This window comes from Diceros bicornis, chromosome 11 (assembly GCF_020826845.1).
Source record: "Diceros bicornis minor isolate mBicDic1 chromosome 11, mDicBic1.mat.cur, whole genome shotgun sequence".
NCBI lineage: Eukaryota > Metazoa > Chordata > Mammalia > Perissodactyla > Rhinocerotidae > Diceros > Diceros bicornis.
In genome coordinates this window covers 13,130,656-13,149,212 of record NC_080750.1, presented here as the reverse complement: position 1 = coordinate 13,149,212, position 18,557 = coordinate 13,130,656, and the positions used below count along the sequence as shown (strand labels likewise).

The 18,557-nt window shown below is 39.6% G+C and overlaps 1 protein-coding gene across 3 annotated transcripts in view; it reads left to right on the top strand.

The window, feature by feature from the left end:
* The window catches only part of PDE5A (phosphodiesterase 5A), a 131,802-nt gene that overhangs the window by 92,133 nt on the left and 21,112 nt on the right, over positions 1-18,557 (top strand). For all 3 annotated transcript variants that reach the window (XM_058549977.1, XM_058549979.1, XM_058549978.1), the window contains exons 12-14: positions 3,878-4,024; positions 9,094-9,219; positions 10,779-10,873. In XM_058549977.1, coding sequence (XP_058405960.1) covers positions 3,878-4,024; positions 9,094-9,219; positions 10,779-10,873 — 368 coding nt within the window. The remainder of the gene's footprint in view (positions 1-3,877; positions 4,025-9,093; positions 9,220-10,778; positions 10,874-18,557) is intronic.

The following is an 18,557-nucleotide window of genomic DNA, read 5'->3' as shown; positions in this document are numbered from 1 at the left end:
CTGTACAGGAAGGTCACTGGCAAGATTTAGATGCCTCTCAGAGTGTGGCATTTGGTTCCAAAGTGAGCAGGCAATAAGAGATCCTGGAGTCCTGTGGACACAGAGATAAATGTACCATAAACTCAGAATATTAACCCTTAGAGACAATGTAATCCAACCTCCTCATTTTACAGGTGAGAAAAAAAGCAGAGAGGTTGAACACCTTGTTCAGGGTGACAAAGTCAGTGGGACGTCGGGACTAGAACCCTAATAGCAAACATTCCTTTTTACCATGTGCTTCACCTTGCTTTTAAGTTTCTCTTTTCATGGTCATTATCTAATGCTGAAATGCAGATGTGGTAGAATTTGTCAGCTGGTGATCAATTTAATATTTAACTCCTTATCAGTCAGGTGGTATTCAGAACAACTGGTTTTGATTAATGATCACTGAGAAACTAAAATATTTTTATAACTCTGAATACTGCTTCCTTTAACTCAATCCAGCCCTACTCCCAAAGATGCTTTCAGTTCCACTCTTAGTGAATTTCACTTCCAGAGGTTTGTTTTTTTTTTTTAATTTTTGCAAGAATGGTGAAAAGTAGCCAAGGCATTAAAAAAAGATTCATAAAAAGGTGGCTTAAATGAAGAATTTCCTTTAAAGAGTCACTAGAGGCAAACTAGTTCTTTATTATTTGAATGGCAGATACAATTAAAGAACTCAGAAGAAAAATGAGAGTATAGTACTGAGCTGTTTGTCAGATTGAATCTTTAATCCACTGAGCTTTGTGTATTTTTTTGCATTCCATATTTGGTTAATTTGACACAAATTAAAACTCCCATTCAGTTAAAGCACTAAATAAATGCAGTGGCCTGAGAATTCACAGGCGTTGTGCCCGCATGTGGAGGGATAGGCAGAATTGGATGTGTTAGGTGGTATATAGTCCCAGGAGTTTTCAATTGGATTATAGCATAATACATATACACATTTAATGCACCTTATTGTTTTACAGAATCTTTAAAGTATGTTATTTCTGTTAGTCTTTAACACCACAATGCAAGAAGTTATATTATCCCGTGAAGAAAAACAAAGTCAGAAATCGCACTTTGCAAATTCTAACAAATCAAACCATCACAAAAGGAGAAGCTGTGAAAATCCAGATTTGAATATACATATCCTATCCCAGAAAAACCACACACTTTATTCCCTACTATTAATAAAATGTAGAATATTTTGTTTTATAAAATGGCAGGTAAGAATTATAGGTAATATGTTTTACTTAAATCACCTTTGTCCCAAGGCCTTCCAAGGCAAACAGAAAGTTGAATTATCTTGTAGTGGTCAATGAAGCAGTTTTAAATGAGCTTTAAATGGCGTCTGACTTTCCTCATGCCTTGTTAGTAATCAGTCCCAAGAATTCTGAACATCTGTATCACTGACCACAAGGTTCCGGAGCAAAATGTTTGCATGTCCCCACGGGGTCAGCTCAGGAGGGTTGAGTTGTGGTGTGGTGTGACTGAACAAGCCAAAGAAAAGGTTCTTTTCTCTCAGTAGAGAGAGGTTGGGAATTAGAGTGTGTAATGGAGAGAGGCACAAGCTGTGTTGGCTGCCTTTATCCTGTAGCGTTGAGAATATCCTTTGTGGAAGGAAGGAAAGAAAACCCTGCTGTAAGAATAATGATGCCCTAAGGAAAAAACATCTGTTCTCTTGTCGAGTGCAGTATGTTTAAGGGAAGCAGCTGTTATCTGCTTTGAGTTAAAAGGTGGGCTGATTCCCACCTCCACACTTCCGAGTTCCAGTTGAGTCCACTGTTCCTCTCTGAAGTTGGAGGCTCATGTAAACAACAAAGCCCTTTATCTAAATATTTTAATTCCTTCTCTTTTCCCATAATTCAGCCCACGCATTAGCCTGTGGAATTGACTTAACACAATGCATATTTTCCTGTGAATTTGGGACTTGGGAAAAGATTCTTAGTTTGGAGTATACAGAGAGGTGACATTCGTTTAAAGTTTAGATACTTCTGGTATATGTAAGTAAAATGTGAAGTTCAACATGAGCAGGGGAATGTGCAAGTGCCTTCAGATTGTAGAGGAAAGCTCTAGATTGTTCCATAAGATTTTATTATTTTGCCCATTTTACTTCATGCAAGTTGTAGGTAAAGCGGACTAGTGATATCCCAGATACTCATAGGAAACCTAAGGGGTTTGGAGGGAGTCGAGGAAAAAACATTCAAGGGAAGCAACCTGCCTGGTTCAGATTCCTTAATTATTCTTTCCTCTGCCCCGCACCAAGTTAAACCCTCTTTTTATCAAGTGAATCTCAGCCTGATCTGGCTAAAGCAGTTAAAGTGCTGGCAGGGTAAAGGGTTAACGGGGTGGAGGAGTGGGGGTTCCTGCAAGTTCTGATGCCCCACCCCTGCAAGTTCTGATGCCCCCAGGGGCCGGCAGGAAATCTAGGAGAGAAGCTTGACAGCTCTGCTCCTCTGAGGGGCCAGGGTGCCTTGGCCGTAGCCAGTGTTGCTTTGTGGGAATTGGGGCTCAGTGTGGCCTGATTTTTCAGGAGAAGCCAGAAATCATTTTTTTCCTTGTTAAATTCTCCCAGTTCTTAAACAATATAACACATTTGGTGACTTTTAAAAACATTCAGTACCAAACAAAACAGATTGGAATACACTTGCCAGGTCTGCTAGTTTCCTAGCTCAGGTTAACAGGCTTCATCCTCCTAGGTTTTGGGACCTTAAAACTGGAACTTACTGACTCAAATTAACTGAAGGGAATGAGACTTGTTTCCTCCCATTTATTTAGTAAATATTCATAGTAACAAATATCAAAACTCTATTCATCAGTAGTCACAATGGATACCAAGATAAGGAAAGACATAGCCCCAGCTGTAGATCCCAGTGTAGTTAGGAGACAAACAGGGAAATTACATTATAGTGAATTTCATGTAATTAAACAGGTATCCCCAGGGTGGGGTCAGCTCTAAAGGGCATTTAACCCTTCTGTGGATGGAAACTGTGCCTTAAAGGAGTCCATCAGTTAAAGAGAGTAGGTGCTTTACAGGAGAAGCAGGAAGTACAAAGGAATGTTGATGAAAAAGAGCAAGGTATATTTCAAGAAAGTGTAAGTGCTTACTACAATTAAATGATTATCAAATGAAAGCCGAGGATGTTAATAAAAAACATCCCCCTGCAAAAAACAAAAACAGCTTCCAAAGACCCATCCCAGACCTACTGAATCACTGCTTATTTTAATAGGCACATGAGGCGATTCTTACGATTGAGGCGTGCATGAAGCACGTTCTGCTAGTCTCTAGCATAGATTGTGTCAAATCTAGACCAGGAGAGTCGGCCTGGATTGGAAGCCAGGCTCCATTCCTTAACTAGCTGAGCTACCATGGGTAAGGAAATTAACCTCTTTGTGCTTAAGTTTCTGTACCTGAAAAATGGAACTAGAATATCCACTTCATAAGGTTGTCCTGAGAATTAAATGTAAAATCCTTAGAGCATCATCATCCTGCTCACCACTTGCTTCCTAGCCCATGGTACTGGGACTGGTCCAGAATAATTACGCAGTAAATATCTGTTGAATGAATAAGACTGGGGAGGTATACAGGGGCCAGATCACTGGAGTCCTTAGTTCTGCTTACTGTTCTAGGTACAATCTCAGGGCAACTACCCTCTCTCTACTTATCTACCTGGAACCATATTAGTTATCCCCGTGTGGCTCAGTTTAAAAAAAAATGGGGGTAACTCCTATATTAGAAAATTTCTAGTGTATTACATTAAAAAGGAAAAACAAGCATAATGTGCTATTTCTCTATAGCAAAGCGAGAAAACTTAGGGAATCACTGCTGCTTTAATTAACAGCTTTATTTTATTTTTTTCTCCCCTGACCTAAGGCTGCTGTGGTACCATCTGCCCAGACCCTTAAAATTACTGACTTCAGCTTCAGTGACTTTGAGCTGTCTGACTTGGAAACGGCACTGTGCACGATTCGGATGTTCACTGACCTCAACCTGGTGCAGAACTTCCAGATGAAACATGAGGTAGGAATGCAGTGATGTCCTTTGGAAAAGTGTGTGTGTGTGTGTGTGTGTGTGTGTGTGTGAGAGAGAGAGAGAGAGAGAGAAAGAGAGAATTAGTTTTGTATGCTAGTATGGAATAGGGATTTTTAAGCTTTAGTGATTAATATACTGTCACCTAATGCATACTGAGATTTTTAAAGGAAAATTTTCAACCATTAAAAAGACATTTATTGGGTTCCTCCCATGTATCAAGCACCAGGTTGAAGAGTAGGGGAGTATGTTCCCAACAGTGAGCGGGATGTGCAAAGGCATGATGACAGAAAGATTGGGGGTGGGGGCGTGAAGCCCTGGTTGTGGGGGTGAGAGTGGCAACTGGAGAGGAAGGTAGGAAGCAAATCACATATAACCTCGTAAGCTATTCAGAGGAATTTGGATTTTATCCTGAAAACAATGGTGAGTCACTGAGGAATTTTAAGCAAGGAAGTAACATGGTCTGATTGCAGAGGTCATAATAACACAGTACAGGGAAGGACCAAAGGAGTGAACTCCTTTGGAAATCAGGGCGTAAAGGCGGCTTGATGTGAGGCCAAGCTCTTGGTCTGAACAGGGTCACCCACATGGGGTGAAGATGGAAACTGATTTTAACCTCTGTTGATTGCCTTATTCGCCTCCCGGAAAATAGCAAGACTTAAATCAAAGCCTTCTAATACCAGTCTGGAGATATCAAGGGAATTCTAGTGTGTTTCATAATGGCTATGTGTAAAGCATCAAAGAATAAGGGAGAATAGAAAGCACTGTTTGAAAAAAAATCAGTAATTTGCCTTTAAACTTATTTTTTTCTGGTCAGTTGAATGTCTAGTCTCTTTGTACAGATCTCCTCTCTGGAAATTTAAATACCTTGAAGGCTTCCACTATTTAGCAATCCATTAATTCATAAAATAAAAATTTATGAATATACACAGTGTTCTCAGCACTGTGCTAGGTACACATTCCAGTGATGAGTTGTCCCTGCGCTCAAAAGCTCACAGTTAGGAGTGAAAGCTAAGGGCTAATATAGCTACGGTCAATACAGTGCCATTTATGGTATAAGTGGGGCCCAAATCTAGTTCTTTCTTGAATTTAACCAAAGTTAATATTACTCTTGGGTGAAAACAAAGAACAACTGTCTGTGGACTCTTCTTTAATAAGACTTCACTCCTATTAGAGTGTGTTGATTAAGGGATATTAGTCATTTAATTGTTTCAAGAAGCTCTCAAGAAAGGTTATTGGTTATTATTGTCCCTGTTTTACAAATGAAGAAATTGAGACAGCATGATAGAGTAGAAAGCTCATGGATTTTGAGATATAGCTCTACTAGTGATTAGCTCTTCGTTCCTTGGGCAATTAATCCCTCATTCTCAGTTTGGTAATCTGTTAATTGGGGGTAATGCTGTGACTTGCCCTGTGGGCATCTTGTGAGAATTACACATGCATCTATGTGAGTATGTATTTGTATGCATGTGTATGTGTGTATACTTGGATGATATTTTGCTTAACACAGGTGTGGAGTGCATGTCAGTTATCCCTTCCTTAGGCCAAATTTGACTATAGTTATATCACCCCATCAAATTTCTCTATTGTAGGTTGTAGGGCCCATTTTTAAAAGCCTTTTCTATTAATGGAATGAAGACCTCATTTAGAGCTGGAACTTCTAAATGTGAATCTCAGTTCTGTTTCTTGCTAGTTATAGGACCTTATAAACTAAGATAGCATCTCTAATCCGTTTCTATTCCTGAGATCACCCATACTTTAAACTAGTAATGATTCTATTGAAAGGGCCTGGCCAGAACAAAGAAATGTAGTCCTTGTACCTATTTATGAAATTCTTATAAGTTGATTTATTTCTTAAAAACTTTTATTTTTAGATAGCATTTGAGTGTTGGATATGAAGATAGTCACTTAAAATTTCCTTAGCAATGTTTATTCTCACCTTTTCTTGAATTTTTTCCATTAGGCAGATATTTCTCCTCACTGTCTCATTCATCTTCTTTCCTTTTCTGTTTGAATAACTACTATTCTAATTCCGGCCAACATCAACTTGAACATTGCAGTCCTTCTTCTCGGCCTTCCTGCCTTAATGACTCTTTTGTTTATTTCAGATATTATTGTCCCTTTAAGTTTAGGATGATAAAATTAAAATGTTATTGCTAGAGAGGCTGGTAGCATCATGAAGCTGCCCTGACAGAACATTTCCTACTCCAAACATATGTCAGATCTTCACGTCTCTGCTTGGCTTCCTATAACCATTGCAACCGTTGCTCTTGCTGATCCCTGAAACAGATTCTTGACTCTCCTCGAACAAATCTGCATGTTCTGTGCTTATTTCTACCTTCTGTCTTTTACACGTCATTCCTCCCCTGAATGGGCTGCTCCACTTCCAAGTCTGCTCCATTTTATGCCACAACATACTTTTCTCTTCCTCAGAGCCTGACTCAAAAATCTCTGATCCTGGGAGAACCCTAGGATTGACTTCATGCCATTTGGAATGCTGTTGACACAGTTTATAAATTTGTGTTCTCAATTTTATGTTGATAGATTTAGTTCCTTTTTATGTGCACTTTTGTTATTTTTACTACTGATTGAGGTTCTTGAAGGCAGGAGCTGAGCTGTCTTTTCTGTTTCTTCCCTTTCTCTCATAGCATCTTGAGTATGCCACTCAGGACTTAGGAAGCTTTTGTAATTGCTGGAGACTGATTCAGTGTATTGAGCATGCTCCCTAGAATCATCCGAACTGCACATAATTATTCAACAGTCCTGTACAAAAAAGACTATTGCAAATTTTAACATGGCAGGCATGTCCACCAAGCACTTAGCAGATCTGACCATTATTTTCTTAAATGCTGTTAAGAACATTCTGATAATAGAATCCAAAACTGTACTTAAATCTAGTTGCTAACTACTATATCCACTGTGTTACCCAATTCTATCAGGCCCATCTTAAAAGAAGCTTAATAGAATAGTCCATCAGTAATTATGTTTCATAGAGTCATTTTGGTCATTATTTCACATTAAATGATATATGTGCATATTTAATTATATCTACAGATTTATGATTAGTAAAGAGATATGTCCATAGGTTAAATTTCTGGGTTTTCTGCTTATTTTACTTGATTCTTTAATTAATCACCAGTAATTTTCTACCACACTTTACTGTATAGTTTTTAAGCATATCAAGGAAAGTTTATGGCTTTTACCTAAAATTCTCCTGATAAGATGAATCTATCGCCTTCCTGGACAACTTTGTTCAGCAATGTCATGGTGAAGGAAGCTGCAGGGTACTTGGGGTTAACACGTCAGTCTTAGGCACACTGAAATCCTCTGCAAAATATGGTGACTTGGAGGTGAAGGAGCTAGGGGACTTTGGGGCTCTTTGTTATCAGAATTGCCTGTGAACTGTGTGATGAAACAGGAACAAAAAGACCCGAAAAGAAAAGGGAAGATATGAAAGCACTAATTTTCTACTAAATCCTCTGTAAGCATTTGCTACCAACAATGAACAAACCTTGTTTTTGGCCTTCTTCTGCAGCCAATCATACTGTGTGGAATATTGTTAAAGCAACATTCTTTTCCCTGGTACTTTTTTCATTCCCCAGGGCAGCGTCCTTTGTGTTGGAAATATCTCCGGGGATATACGTCGGGAGAAGCGTGTATTTATTTTTACTGATCCCCAAATGTATAGTAAATCATTCAGAATTGAACAGAGGCAGGCTCTGATGCTAACAGAAACACAAAATAACCATGCTTAGAGCCCATGAGTCCCTGGGGATTTTACTGAATCACCACTTAGAAGTTGAATTAAACCCAGCTTATGAGATTTTCCGATCAGTCTATCCCTTTTTTCCCCCATCTGTTGTGTTTTTTTTTTTTTTTTTTTGGTGAGGAAGATCAGCCCTGAGCTAACATCCATGCCAATCCTCCTCTTTTTGCTGAGGAAGACTGGCCCTGGGCTAACATCTGTGCCCATCTTCCTCCACTTTATATGGGACGCCGCCACAGCATGGCTTGACAAGCAGTGCCTCGGTGCACACTGGGGATCCAAACCCGGGCCGCCAGCAGCGGAGTGCGTGCACTTAACCACTATGCCACTGAGCCGGCCCTCCCCCCATCTTTTAAAATATATTTTTTTCATATGTACCCTAGGGCTTTATTTTGCATATGTTATTTTTAAAAAATTACTTCTGGTAACTAAGCAGTAACTCTGCCTGAATATTGAAGCACAGTTTAAAAGCGACAAAAAGGGGCTGGCCCGGTGGCATAGCGGCTAAGTTCGTGAGTCCCACTTCGGCAACCTGGGGTTCGCCGGTTTGGATCCTGGGCGCGGACCTACTCACTGCTCATCAAGCCGTGCTGAGGTGGTGTCCCACATAGAAGAACTAGAAGGACCTAAAACTAAGATATACAACTATGTACTGGGGCTTTGGGGAGAAAAAAAAAGAAAAAGAGGAAGATTAGCAATAGATGTTAGCTCAGGGCCAATCTTCCTAAAAAATGAAAGGGGCAAAGATCTAATGATTGTATCAGAACTTGGAGCTCCAGTTGGTCCTTGGACATGTGCTGTATACCTGCCCCCAGTTGACCCCCAGAGCCTTGCACTGAATACCTTCACAGACATAGAACATGGGAGCCTGAGAGTGGCTGCTTGCATGGCTCTCTAAAAGTGAATTCATAGGTATCTGACTATCTGGACTCTCCTGATTGATGACACATGGACATAATACCTTTTAAAAAGCCAGTCAGTGCCCTACCCATGCCAAAAATACCTTTCTTAGAGCTGTATTGCATTTTACATCTAATTTAGTTAGCGTGGTGGTTAACGTGGTGGGCTCTGGAGTCAGACTGCTCAGGTTTGAATTTCGGCCTCACCCTTAATGAGCAACATGACCTTGGGCAAATTACCTGTCAGTTTCCTCATCTGTAAAATGATCCAGATAGTAGTGCCTCCCTCAGAGTCGTGAGAGTTGGATGTAAACGATCTTACAGTGCCTGGAACATAGGAAATGTGGGATAAATGTTAGCAATTATTATTCCTCCTTATGCTTTATCTCCCAAAGGTTCTTTGCAGATGGATTTTGAGTGTTAAGAAGAATTACCGGAAGAATGTTGCCTATCATAACTGGAGACACGCCTTTAATACAGCCCAATGCATGTTTGCTGCTCTAAAAGCAGGCAAAATTCAGGTACTTTTTAGAGCCATTTATATATTTAAGACATTTTGTTGCTTTAGTAGTAAAATTTACAGCTTGTTCTTTCATGTTTTTTAAATGTGTACTAATGATGATTGAGAATGATATTTATTGCCACTTAAAAAATAAATTATTTTGTTATTTAAAGAAGACTTAGTTACTAAGCAAAATACTTAGTTACTAATTTTCTTTCATATATAATATATATGGCATATTTTTAAAAATCTTTAAAATAACTTCATGTTAAACTTAATAGTCTTTGGGCAAATAAATACTTCCTTCATAAGAAAAAGTATCAGATTTCTCATGTTCACATTCAACCTGCTCTACAGTAGAATTCCTCAAAAGCCACTTGAGTCCTGAACTTGGCTTCACAGATAAGTCCATGGTTCTCTATTGCATTCTCTCAGGAGCACTCAGTTAATTTTATAAGTACGATTTCATGGAAAGCGTTTTGGTTTCATAGACAGTGACCGAGACTGTTTATAAGGAAGTTCAATGCAGAAAACGTTCAAGTAATTCGTTCCTTTCCAGGCCAAATTTTATCCATATCTCTGTCCTTAGATTCTAACTTCAGTGGGAATCGACTAGTTATTCTAGGTAAGTGATTCCAGGCATCCATCATATAACTTTTTAATTCAGAGCCTCCATGCACTTTTCTTTGTAATAAATTCCAAAAATGTTGTTCTCTGTCTCTACTTTCATAGGGTGCACACTGTAACTGGCTAGAGCTAAGAGAAGTGATTGTTGTCCAAGAAGCCATATGAAATACCATAGTAGTATTTTCCTGCCATAGCAAATATTCATAAGAAATAGGGTAAACTTAGTTTGGGGTATGGAAAGGTTATAAGGATTATACCACTGAAGACTCTCCTTGCTTTTTGTGAAGAATAACAAAATGAAGATTTTTGGGTATGTTGTAAACATACTGTTTAGAGTGTAGAGAGTTCCAGCAGAACAGAGCTGATAATAATGTCAACTTGTGTTTTCTTACTAATGAAGGAGAACAGTAGAATAGATAATACAAATGGCAGATATTAAAAAATAACGTATATTTGGCTTTGGAATATATTGTGTAATTTTTTGAAGCCAAATTTTCATTCCTAATCCTCCTTTTTTCTGTTGTTTTGCTTAATATTCACATTGTCTCTGTCCCTTAAGGACACAGCAACTGATAGCAGAGTGAAGGCAGCAGAATCTGCAGTGAGCTAAAAAGCAGAGAGAAAACAGTTGTTTAAAGTTTATTTCGATTATTTCACATATATGTAAATAATTAAGAATTAATGGTAAATACTACAGGTGGACAGATTATTGTTTGAGGCATTTCAACTTTTTCTATTGCTAAGTGACATTTGACATAATCCCATTCTAAAGACAAAGTACAATTGATTTCCTGCAGAACAGGATTCCAGCATGAGTCCTTTGTGACTATAAAGAAGCACATATGTAACGCAGTGAGAAAGAAAATACATGATTAATGAAAAGAGGTAGTATAATGCACTTTACCACATTGTCCTTTCTCTTTCTTTCCTCCAATGCCCTCGGTGGTGCAGAACAAGCTGACTGACCTGGAGATACTTGCATTGCTGATTGCTGCACTGAGCCACGATCTGGATCACCGTGGTGTGAATAACTCGTACATACAGCGGTAAGGCGTTTTCCCCAGCCAGAGAGGAAAATGTTGCTTTTAAATTGTAGGGCTGTCTTTTTTAAAGTAAAAGCCACAGCAAAATTTGATGGTACAAAATTTCAATTGGTCAAGTTCCCATAACATACTCTGGTTTTATTTAAGGGAAATGGAAAAAATAATGCAAATCCAGTATTGTGTTGGTACTGTTTCTGGTCTGAAGTTGAAAAAATATTTATTTTGAGCATCTTATTTCATTCGATAATTACCAAGAGTTTTGCTTTAGTTTATGTACACCAGCTTAAGAGCTTCATTAGAAAACTATTAAGACTAGTTCAGAAAAGGTAGAATTTCATCCTGGAATAGAAAAGATAACGTTTGAAAAGTGCTCAGGTCGATCCTAGGTACCTAGTCAGTGCTCAGTAGAAGGAGGCTCTGGTCTGGTGAAGGCAGGGAGCAGTGTGGGGAGCCTGGGCTCTGCAGTCAGACCTGGATTCAGATCCTACCACTGCCACACAGTTCCTGTGTGACCTTGGGCAAGGAGCTCATCTCTCTATACCTCAATGTCCTCATTTGTAAAACGGAGATCATAGCATACCTACCTCATAGGGTTGCTGTAAGCTTTAACAGAGAACACACGTCAATACCAGGTAGCATGCCTGCTATATCTGGTACATAAGTGTTAAATAAATCTCAGCAGCAGATGCTTCTGATAGTCCTATCATCATCAGAAGCCTGCTTTTTTGGCCGATTTTGAGGGTAAGATACTAACTCTTCAGACAAGTGTTTCAGGCTCCCTTACGGATCATACTTAAGTGATGTTTGCAATGACAAATGAGATGATAAAGGTGACATCACTTTCATCATTTTCGAGCCGCTGTGACATTTTTATTTTCTTGCAGCAACTTAGTTGAAAAGCTTACGTTTTAATGGCAAAAATCTCTTACTACTGAGCATTTTTTAAGTACATAAGTGACTAAACTAATGGATAGATCTCTTAAGAAAATTCCGGATGTCTGATATCTTGAGGGAATTTCAGGAAGCTCTCTAATCACATTCCCTTTATCTAAATAAATGGAAAACTTCATGTAAGAAGAATTGTAGTGATGTAGCAACTGTGTCCTCTGCTGACCTCTGATGGGAAAAGATAGCAGGCTCTTGCCTGAGTGTCAGTGACTGGCTGTTTCCTCTTTAAAACCTAACGTTTTGGAGAACTGATTGGGTGACATGTCCTTTGTCCTCTGTGCTTTGTCATGTGCTTGTGATCCTGAGCCTCACATCGACACAGGAGTTATTATGAAAGGGATCAATGACATGAAAAGATGTATAGCGCAGAGTCAAGCACAGACACTGATCAGAGTCAGGGGTGTTCCATCCCCTCCCTGCCTTGGCCCTGAACATGATATTATTAGTATATAGGCATTATTAGTGCGCAGATTGCTCTGAGGTGCCATATTGCCCTGCTTTAGAGTGAAAAAAACACTCAGCTATTTTTTCCTTTGTTTATTTAAAAATAATTACCCGGAAAAACATCTGGAGATACGTCATCTTCTCTTTAAAAAAAAAAAGTCCTGGGAAAAAGTCAGACTGCAGAATCTTGCTTTCACACACACCACAAAGCAGACTTCCACCAAGTAATAATAACTTAAAAAAAAATTAAAGGAGTTTCAGAGACTTTTATTTCTTCCTACATCCCTGTGGTTTGAGTAGAAGAAACCAAGAATTTTCCAGTGATGTTTCTTTTTTTTCCTTTTTTTGTGGTAAATGAATGATACCTCAAGTAGGATTTTCTTAACCGGGACTCTGGGAAGAATAAGAGTACCAAAACATTCCCATATAAAGAACTAATTTCTAAAAAAGGTGTACTGTGTCCAGACCTCATCAGATATTCAAACATTGTATGAAGACAACCAAAACAATAAAAGAAGGCACAGAAATAAAAGTAATACATCAAAAAGACAAAAGCCCTCATGTGGTAGCAAAGTTAGAAACTGAACTTCTCCTGTCATTCGTTCTTCTTGAACATCTTTTCAGAAAATTAATTTGAAGGTAAGATATTCCTTTTAAGGAAACTGTTTTGAGTCATTATTTGATTCTTTGATTACTTCCTTGATTAGGAAGACTGCCATTATGAGGAGTACTGCAAATATGCCAGTGAAATATTTGGGGGAAGAGTTCACTGTTGTGCTTCCTTCTCCCACATGGGTGGATAAGGGAAAGAGTGATTTCAGATAGATATTGAAGTATTGTTTTAAAAATACACCGGAATAGGAACAAAATGGCTGGAGTACAGACATCTGCTAGAGAAAGCACCATTGGAATACTTGGCTTATGTAGAGAAATTTTCTGCGGTAGGCCTGCAGTCAATATAAGAAGACTGTCATAGATGCATTTATTTGGTTAGATCCAGATTTGGTGTTTGATAAAATGATATAGTGAAATTATCCTACATTTTAGGCAGATGGATAATGAGTAATTACTAGGGTCTGGCACTTTGCTAGGCAGAAAGAGAACTATAAAAGTATAAAATGTGGTTCCTGTTATCAAGGAATTTTCATAGTCTTGTGAAACAATGGTGATCAATGCAAGAAAGTATCTAGTAAGTCCTGAGTTGTTTAATAACATGAGCTGTAAGTGTTCAGCAGAGAAGGAGACTGGCCAAGACCAATGGAGTCCATCTCCACTGTTAATGGAGGAATGAGACTTAAACTGGATCTTAAAAAGGGTTAGGATTTGGAGAGGAGAAAGGATGAAGATATTCCAGAAGCACCATTAGGTGAGCATTCTCATGGAACAGTGATGATGGCTAGCCTGCCTAGAGTGAGAAGGCTCACTGACTAGGAATGAAAAGGGAGAGGATGAACAAATAGAAGTTCGAGGGAGCTCTCCCTTTCGAGGGAGAGCTACACAACTAAGTGCATTTTAGATTTGATATAGTGAAAACACAAGGAGCCACTGCAGTGGGTAATAAAGACATTGTTTAGGAAGAAAGTCTGAAAATAAGGTAGAAGGTAAATGAGTAATAATTAGAACCACAGAGTTTAGCTATAAAGCTGTTACAGCAAGCCACGTATATGGTGAAAATCACATATTGGCTGGAGAGAGAGAAAGAAGCTGAAGGAAAGAGAAACTTTTTTTGTAATGTAATACTGAACAGTTAGTTATATGCATGAAGGAAGGGGAAACATCATGACTCCCAGTCCAAGACGTTGGGACAATGACAGTGCCATTGATGACTGTGAGAGAACTGGGGGGCATGTGCGTGTGTGTGTGCTCGGGGGGAGGGGGGAGAAGCATGCAGGGTATAAGAGTTTGACAATGAGGAGAAAATAATAAATAGGATAGCAGTTAGAAGAGGTAAAATGATGAATGTTTTTTTCAAAATTAGAGATTCAGTCAAATCAGAATAAAAGAATTTCCTGGTAACCACAATGGGACCACATATATTTGTCCTGGGAGAACTGGTTCTGTGCCGTGGTCTTCTCTGCTCTGTGACAGAGGAGCAGGAGTGAGCTGGAGTTGTGGACTGGCATGGTGGTAATAGAGGGTCAGCAGGCTCTGAGAGACTTAAAAGGGCAGTAAAGACAGCTCAGAAATCACATTTTGTGAAGTTCAAACCGGGTAGAGTCTATTTTAGCCAGGAATGAGATCATCCCTGGTAAGGTTGGAGGGCTTGAGAGACTGGAGATCTGAATGTGAATAAAGTGCAAGTTCAATTAGTCCTAATGTCAGTAGCTAATAATAGTAATAATAATAGAAGCTAATGCTTAATATAGCCCTCATCATGTGGCATTGGAACCCTTTTTAGCACTTTATATGTACAAGTTCAGTTGGTCCTTAGACCACCACGCAGTGCAGTGGCTACGATGGTTATGGTGGTTAAGGGCCAACTCAGATGCCAGATGCCTGGGTGCAAATGCGAATCCTGACTCCTCTCACCATGTGACCTTGGGCAAGTCCTGTAACCTCCCTCCCTGTGTTTCCTTCTCTGTATAATGGAATAATGACAGTACCTGTCTCATAGAGTTTTCCATAAGGATTAAGGAGTATAAATAAATGTAAAGTGCTTGGAACAGTCCCTGGCACATATAAATGCTCTACAGGTTTTAGCTGTTTTCACAGGGGATGCTATTAAGGACAGGTAGGAGTTCAAGATCTTGCTTTGTCCCAAAAGTGGATCAGGGAGTAGCAAAGATACTATGCCTCATGGCACTTAGAAGCTGTGGGACAAAGAAGGGAGTGTCTATTGTTGATGTGAAAAGAGACAATCAGTAGAGTCAAGGAGGTCAAAGAAATGGGGTCAAAAGGTCAAATGATTCATTGGCTTGAATATCTGTGTCACCAAATGTGATTACAGAGAATGCGAAGGTAAAATAACCTCTGATTGATAGAAGACAATAGTGATGATTTGGAGAGAAATTGTGAAGTAAAGAATTAAATGGGCTTGACTTGGGTTACAAAGAGTGTTGAAGAGATTTGAGCCCAGAGCAGTATATATGGGATGAGAAGCAAAATCAAGGACGGTTGTTAGAGTTAGTAAAAAGGAATACTGGAGTGGCAGGAATTGTTTTTCTTACAGAGACTTTATTTTCTGTTGATTTCTAAGGCTTTATATTTCTAGAATATTGGTCTGACTTCTGCACTGGCATCCTAATGCCACTCATAGGATGGACCAACAACTGCAGGATAAGATGAAAATGTAGGGAGGGCATGCTAGGCCGTTACTGCTCAATGACATTAATGTGGGAATAAAATTCTGCAGCAGAAGTGGTTTAAATGGGTCCTTTTGACAGGGCCTCAAATAAAGAGGCAACATTGCCTTGTGTCTGAAAGAGTATAAAGCAACAGGATATAGAATACGTAGATTTCCATGAATATCTTTTGTAAACAAGAAACTTGGGGCATTTGTCACCCTTTTATTGATTCGTAGATCTGCAGTTTTAGAATGTAAGTAAAGGCAAACACATAATTTGCATTCATCTATCTCACAAGCCAAGAATTTTCTCTAATGTGAAACAGTCCTTTCTGCATTGTCTAAAAATGTAATGTGGGTTTGAAGTTTTAAACATGTTTGTGTTGTATGCACCTCATCGCATTTCTAGTGCAGCTTCTAACTAGGTCAGTGAGTGGATACTGTGTGCAAAGTGCTGTAGTGTCATGAGCCAGCGTGATGTGGTGAGGAGGATGTATTTGTTTTTGTTTTTGTTTTTTTTTAGAACTGAGTTGACTTTTTTTTTTAATTTTTTATTTATTTATATATTTTGCCCCCAAAGCCCCAGTAGATAGTTGTATGTCATAGCTGTACATTCTTCTAGTTGCTGTATGTGGGACGCGGCCTCAGCACTGCCGGACAAGCTGTGCATCGGTGCGCGCCCAGGATCCGAACCCCGGCCGACAGCAGCAGAGCGCGCGCACTTAACCGCTAAGCCACGGGGCGGCCCAGGAGGATGTGTTTGAATCCTTGAGCAAGTTAGATAATCTCTCTGAACTTTTAGTCATCTAAAAAACAAATGCTAAAATGCCAATTTTAGAGAGGTCTCAGCCTGGGTCCCCCTGGAGGCACAGCCTGAGACAAAAGCTGGTGTGCTTATAGCTTATTTGTGCACGTGATCCCAGGGAGGAGGAACACAGGCCTGGGAGTGTGAAACAGGGGAAAAGAGAAAGCCAGCAGAAGGATGAGTTATCCAGCTGTCCACCCATCCAGGCAGCTGGTGCTCAATCCTGCCAGGTGCTTTTGAGAAGTGTTATGAAATGAGACCCAGAACTGTTCACAGACGGACAGAGACAAAAGGAGGAGGGGGCAGCTATCCATAAGCTCCTGTACTCCATTGGTCAAAGGTGACTCTATAGACCTTAGATCCTCCACACTCCAGGCTGAACAAGCCTGAGTGCAGAGAGAGTTCCTGTGGGCCCCAGCTGTGAGGTGAGAGAGCCGCAGGGCAGCAGTGAGAGGTAGTCACGGTGGGCCAGGGCAAGACACCTTCTAATTGGCACCTGTGTGAAGTCTGTTAAAACGTGCATGAAACTGGACACTATGTCAGTGGCTGGAATAGGAGGTGGGATTCAGGATTTTGATGTGGTGAACAGTGTTCTCATACAGGAGTATTGTAAAAATTAAATATAAACTACTTAGCACAGTGCCTGACATGTTATAGCCCCTCAGTAAATGGTAATCGTTATCATTAGGGAAAACAGACCTGACAAAACGCATGAGGTTTATCTAACAGGGTAATACACTTATAAACAGCTAACACCTGGCTGTATGTCCTGAATTTCTTATATAAATAAAAAGAACAGATACTCTAGAAGCTTTTCCTTTTCTAGGTGAAGCGAATGAGGAAGGCTGCAATTGTTAGGCTGAAGTTGACTTCAGCATCTCTAGTCTGAGTGAGGAGAAAATGCTGCTGCCAAAATGGAGAATATAGAATATGAGGCAGGATTCAGAAGGGAGAGCATCGATTCTGTTTATCCTAGGCCCTCTGTTATTCTGTCTCCCTGGATCATCTCATCTACTCCCATGGCTTGAGTTCCCATCTGCATGTTGATATGTTCCAAATCTGTATCTCCAGTCCAGACCTGAGTTCAGACATTTATACCCACTTGGGTGTACTTTAGGCATCTTAAAATCAACAGATCCAGCACTCAATTAGTCATCTCCCCACTATCATCCCTCATCCCTAGTCATCTTCTCCCTTTTATCCTGTGTCAGTAAATGAGAAGACAGAAATGTGGCCTTCATACTTTTCCCCCTTCATCTCCCTCATCCCCACTAGGTCCCAACATTGGGATCCATTGCCAACTCCTCTCTAGTCTACCTCCTCAACAGCTCTCGTAACTCTGCTTCTCTTTACTGGGATTCTACCACTCTAATCCAGACTCTTATCTCGCTTTACTAGAACAGTTTGCTGGTAGTCTCCTAACTCACTCACTCCCAGTAGTCTCCATGCATCTCCAGTCTTGATTCCAGCAAATTTATTTATTTATTTTTACAAATCTGCTCATTTTACTCCATCCGTTGTCTTCCCATTGTCCAGTGATAAGCACAGTATCTGACACAAAGTACAACTCACTAAATATGGAAAGAGCAAAGACAACAGGCAGACAGGAGTTAATCTGGGAACGGTTACAACAGCAACAACAAAAATTGGCAGTTTGGGGGTCAGCAATTATCCGTGGTAGATTAAACAATAGCAACAGATGAGAATACCCATTCTCTTACCTTTATTTTCATTTTACTGTTTGTTTTCCCTTAAGGCCTTCTCACTCTACTCATTTTTTCCCGTGTCAGTTTCTTCAGTCTTGAGTAGCTTCTCTATCTTCAACAAATTAAATGCAAAGTAAAATAAGGATTCATATAGAAGTATAAAGAAAAAACAAATTAGTTCTATTATCTGACACTCGTATGGTGCTTTACAATTCATAAATCTCTGTCCTATAAATTTTAGGAACAGAGATTCTCAGGAACTTTAACTTTTTTTTTTTTCCAAAGAAGAAATAGTGGAAATTGTGCTTTATATTCACATGTGAGGGGTCATGAGAAATATGAGTGGAAGACTAGACTTGCCATGCTCTAGGACTTGATTTGTGACTGTCTGTTACATACAGTGAACTGAGTGTAATATCTCTCTCTCTTTCTCCCCCTTCAGCCAACCCATCTCTACTGTTGCCCCAGTTCACTTTAGAGAGCGTGCAGGATGTCCCACAC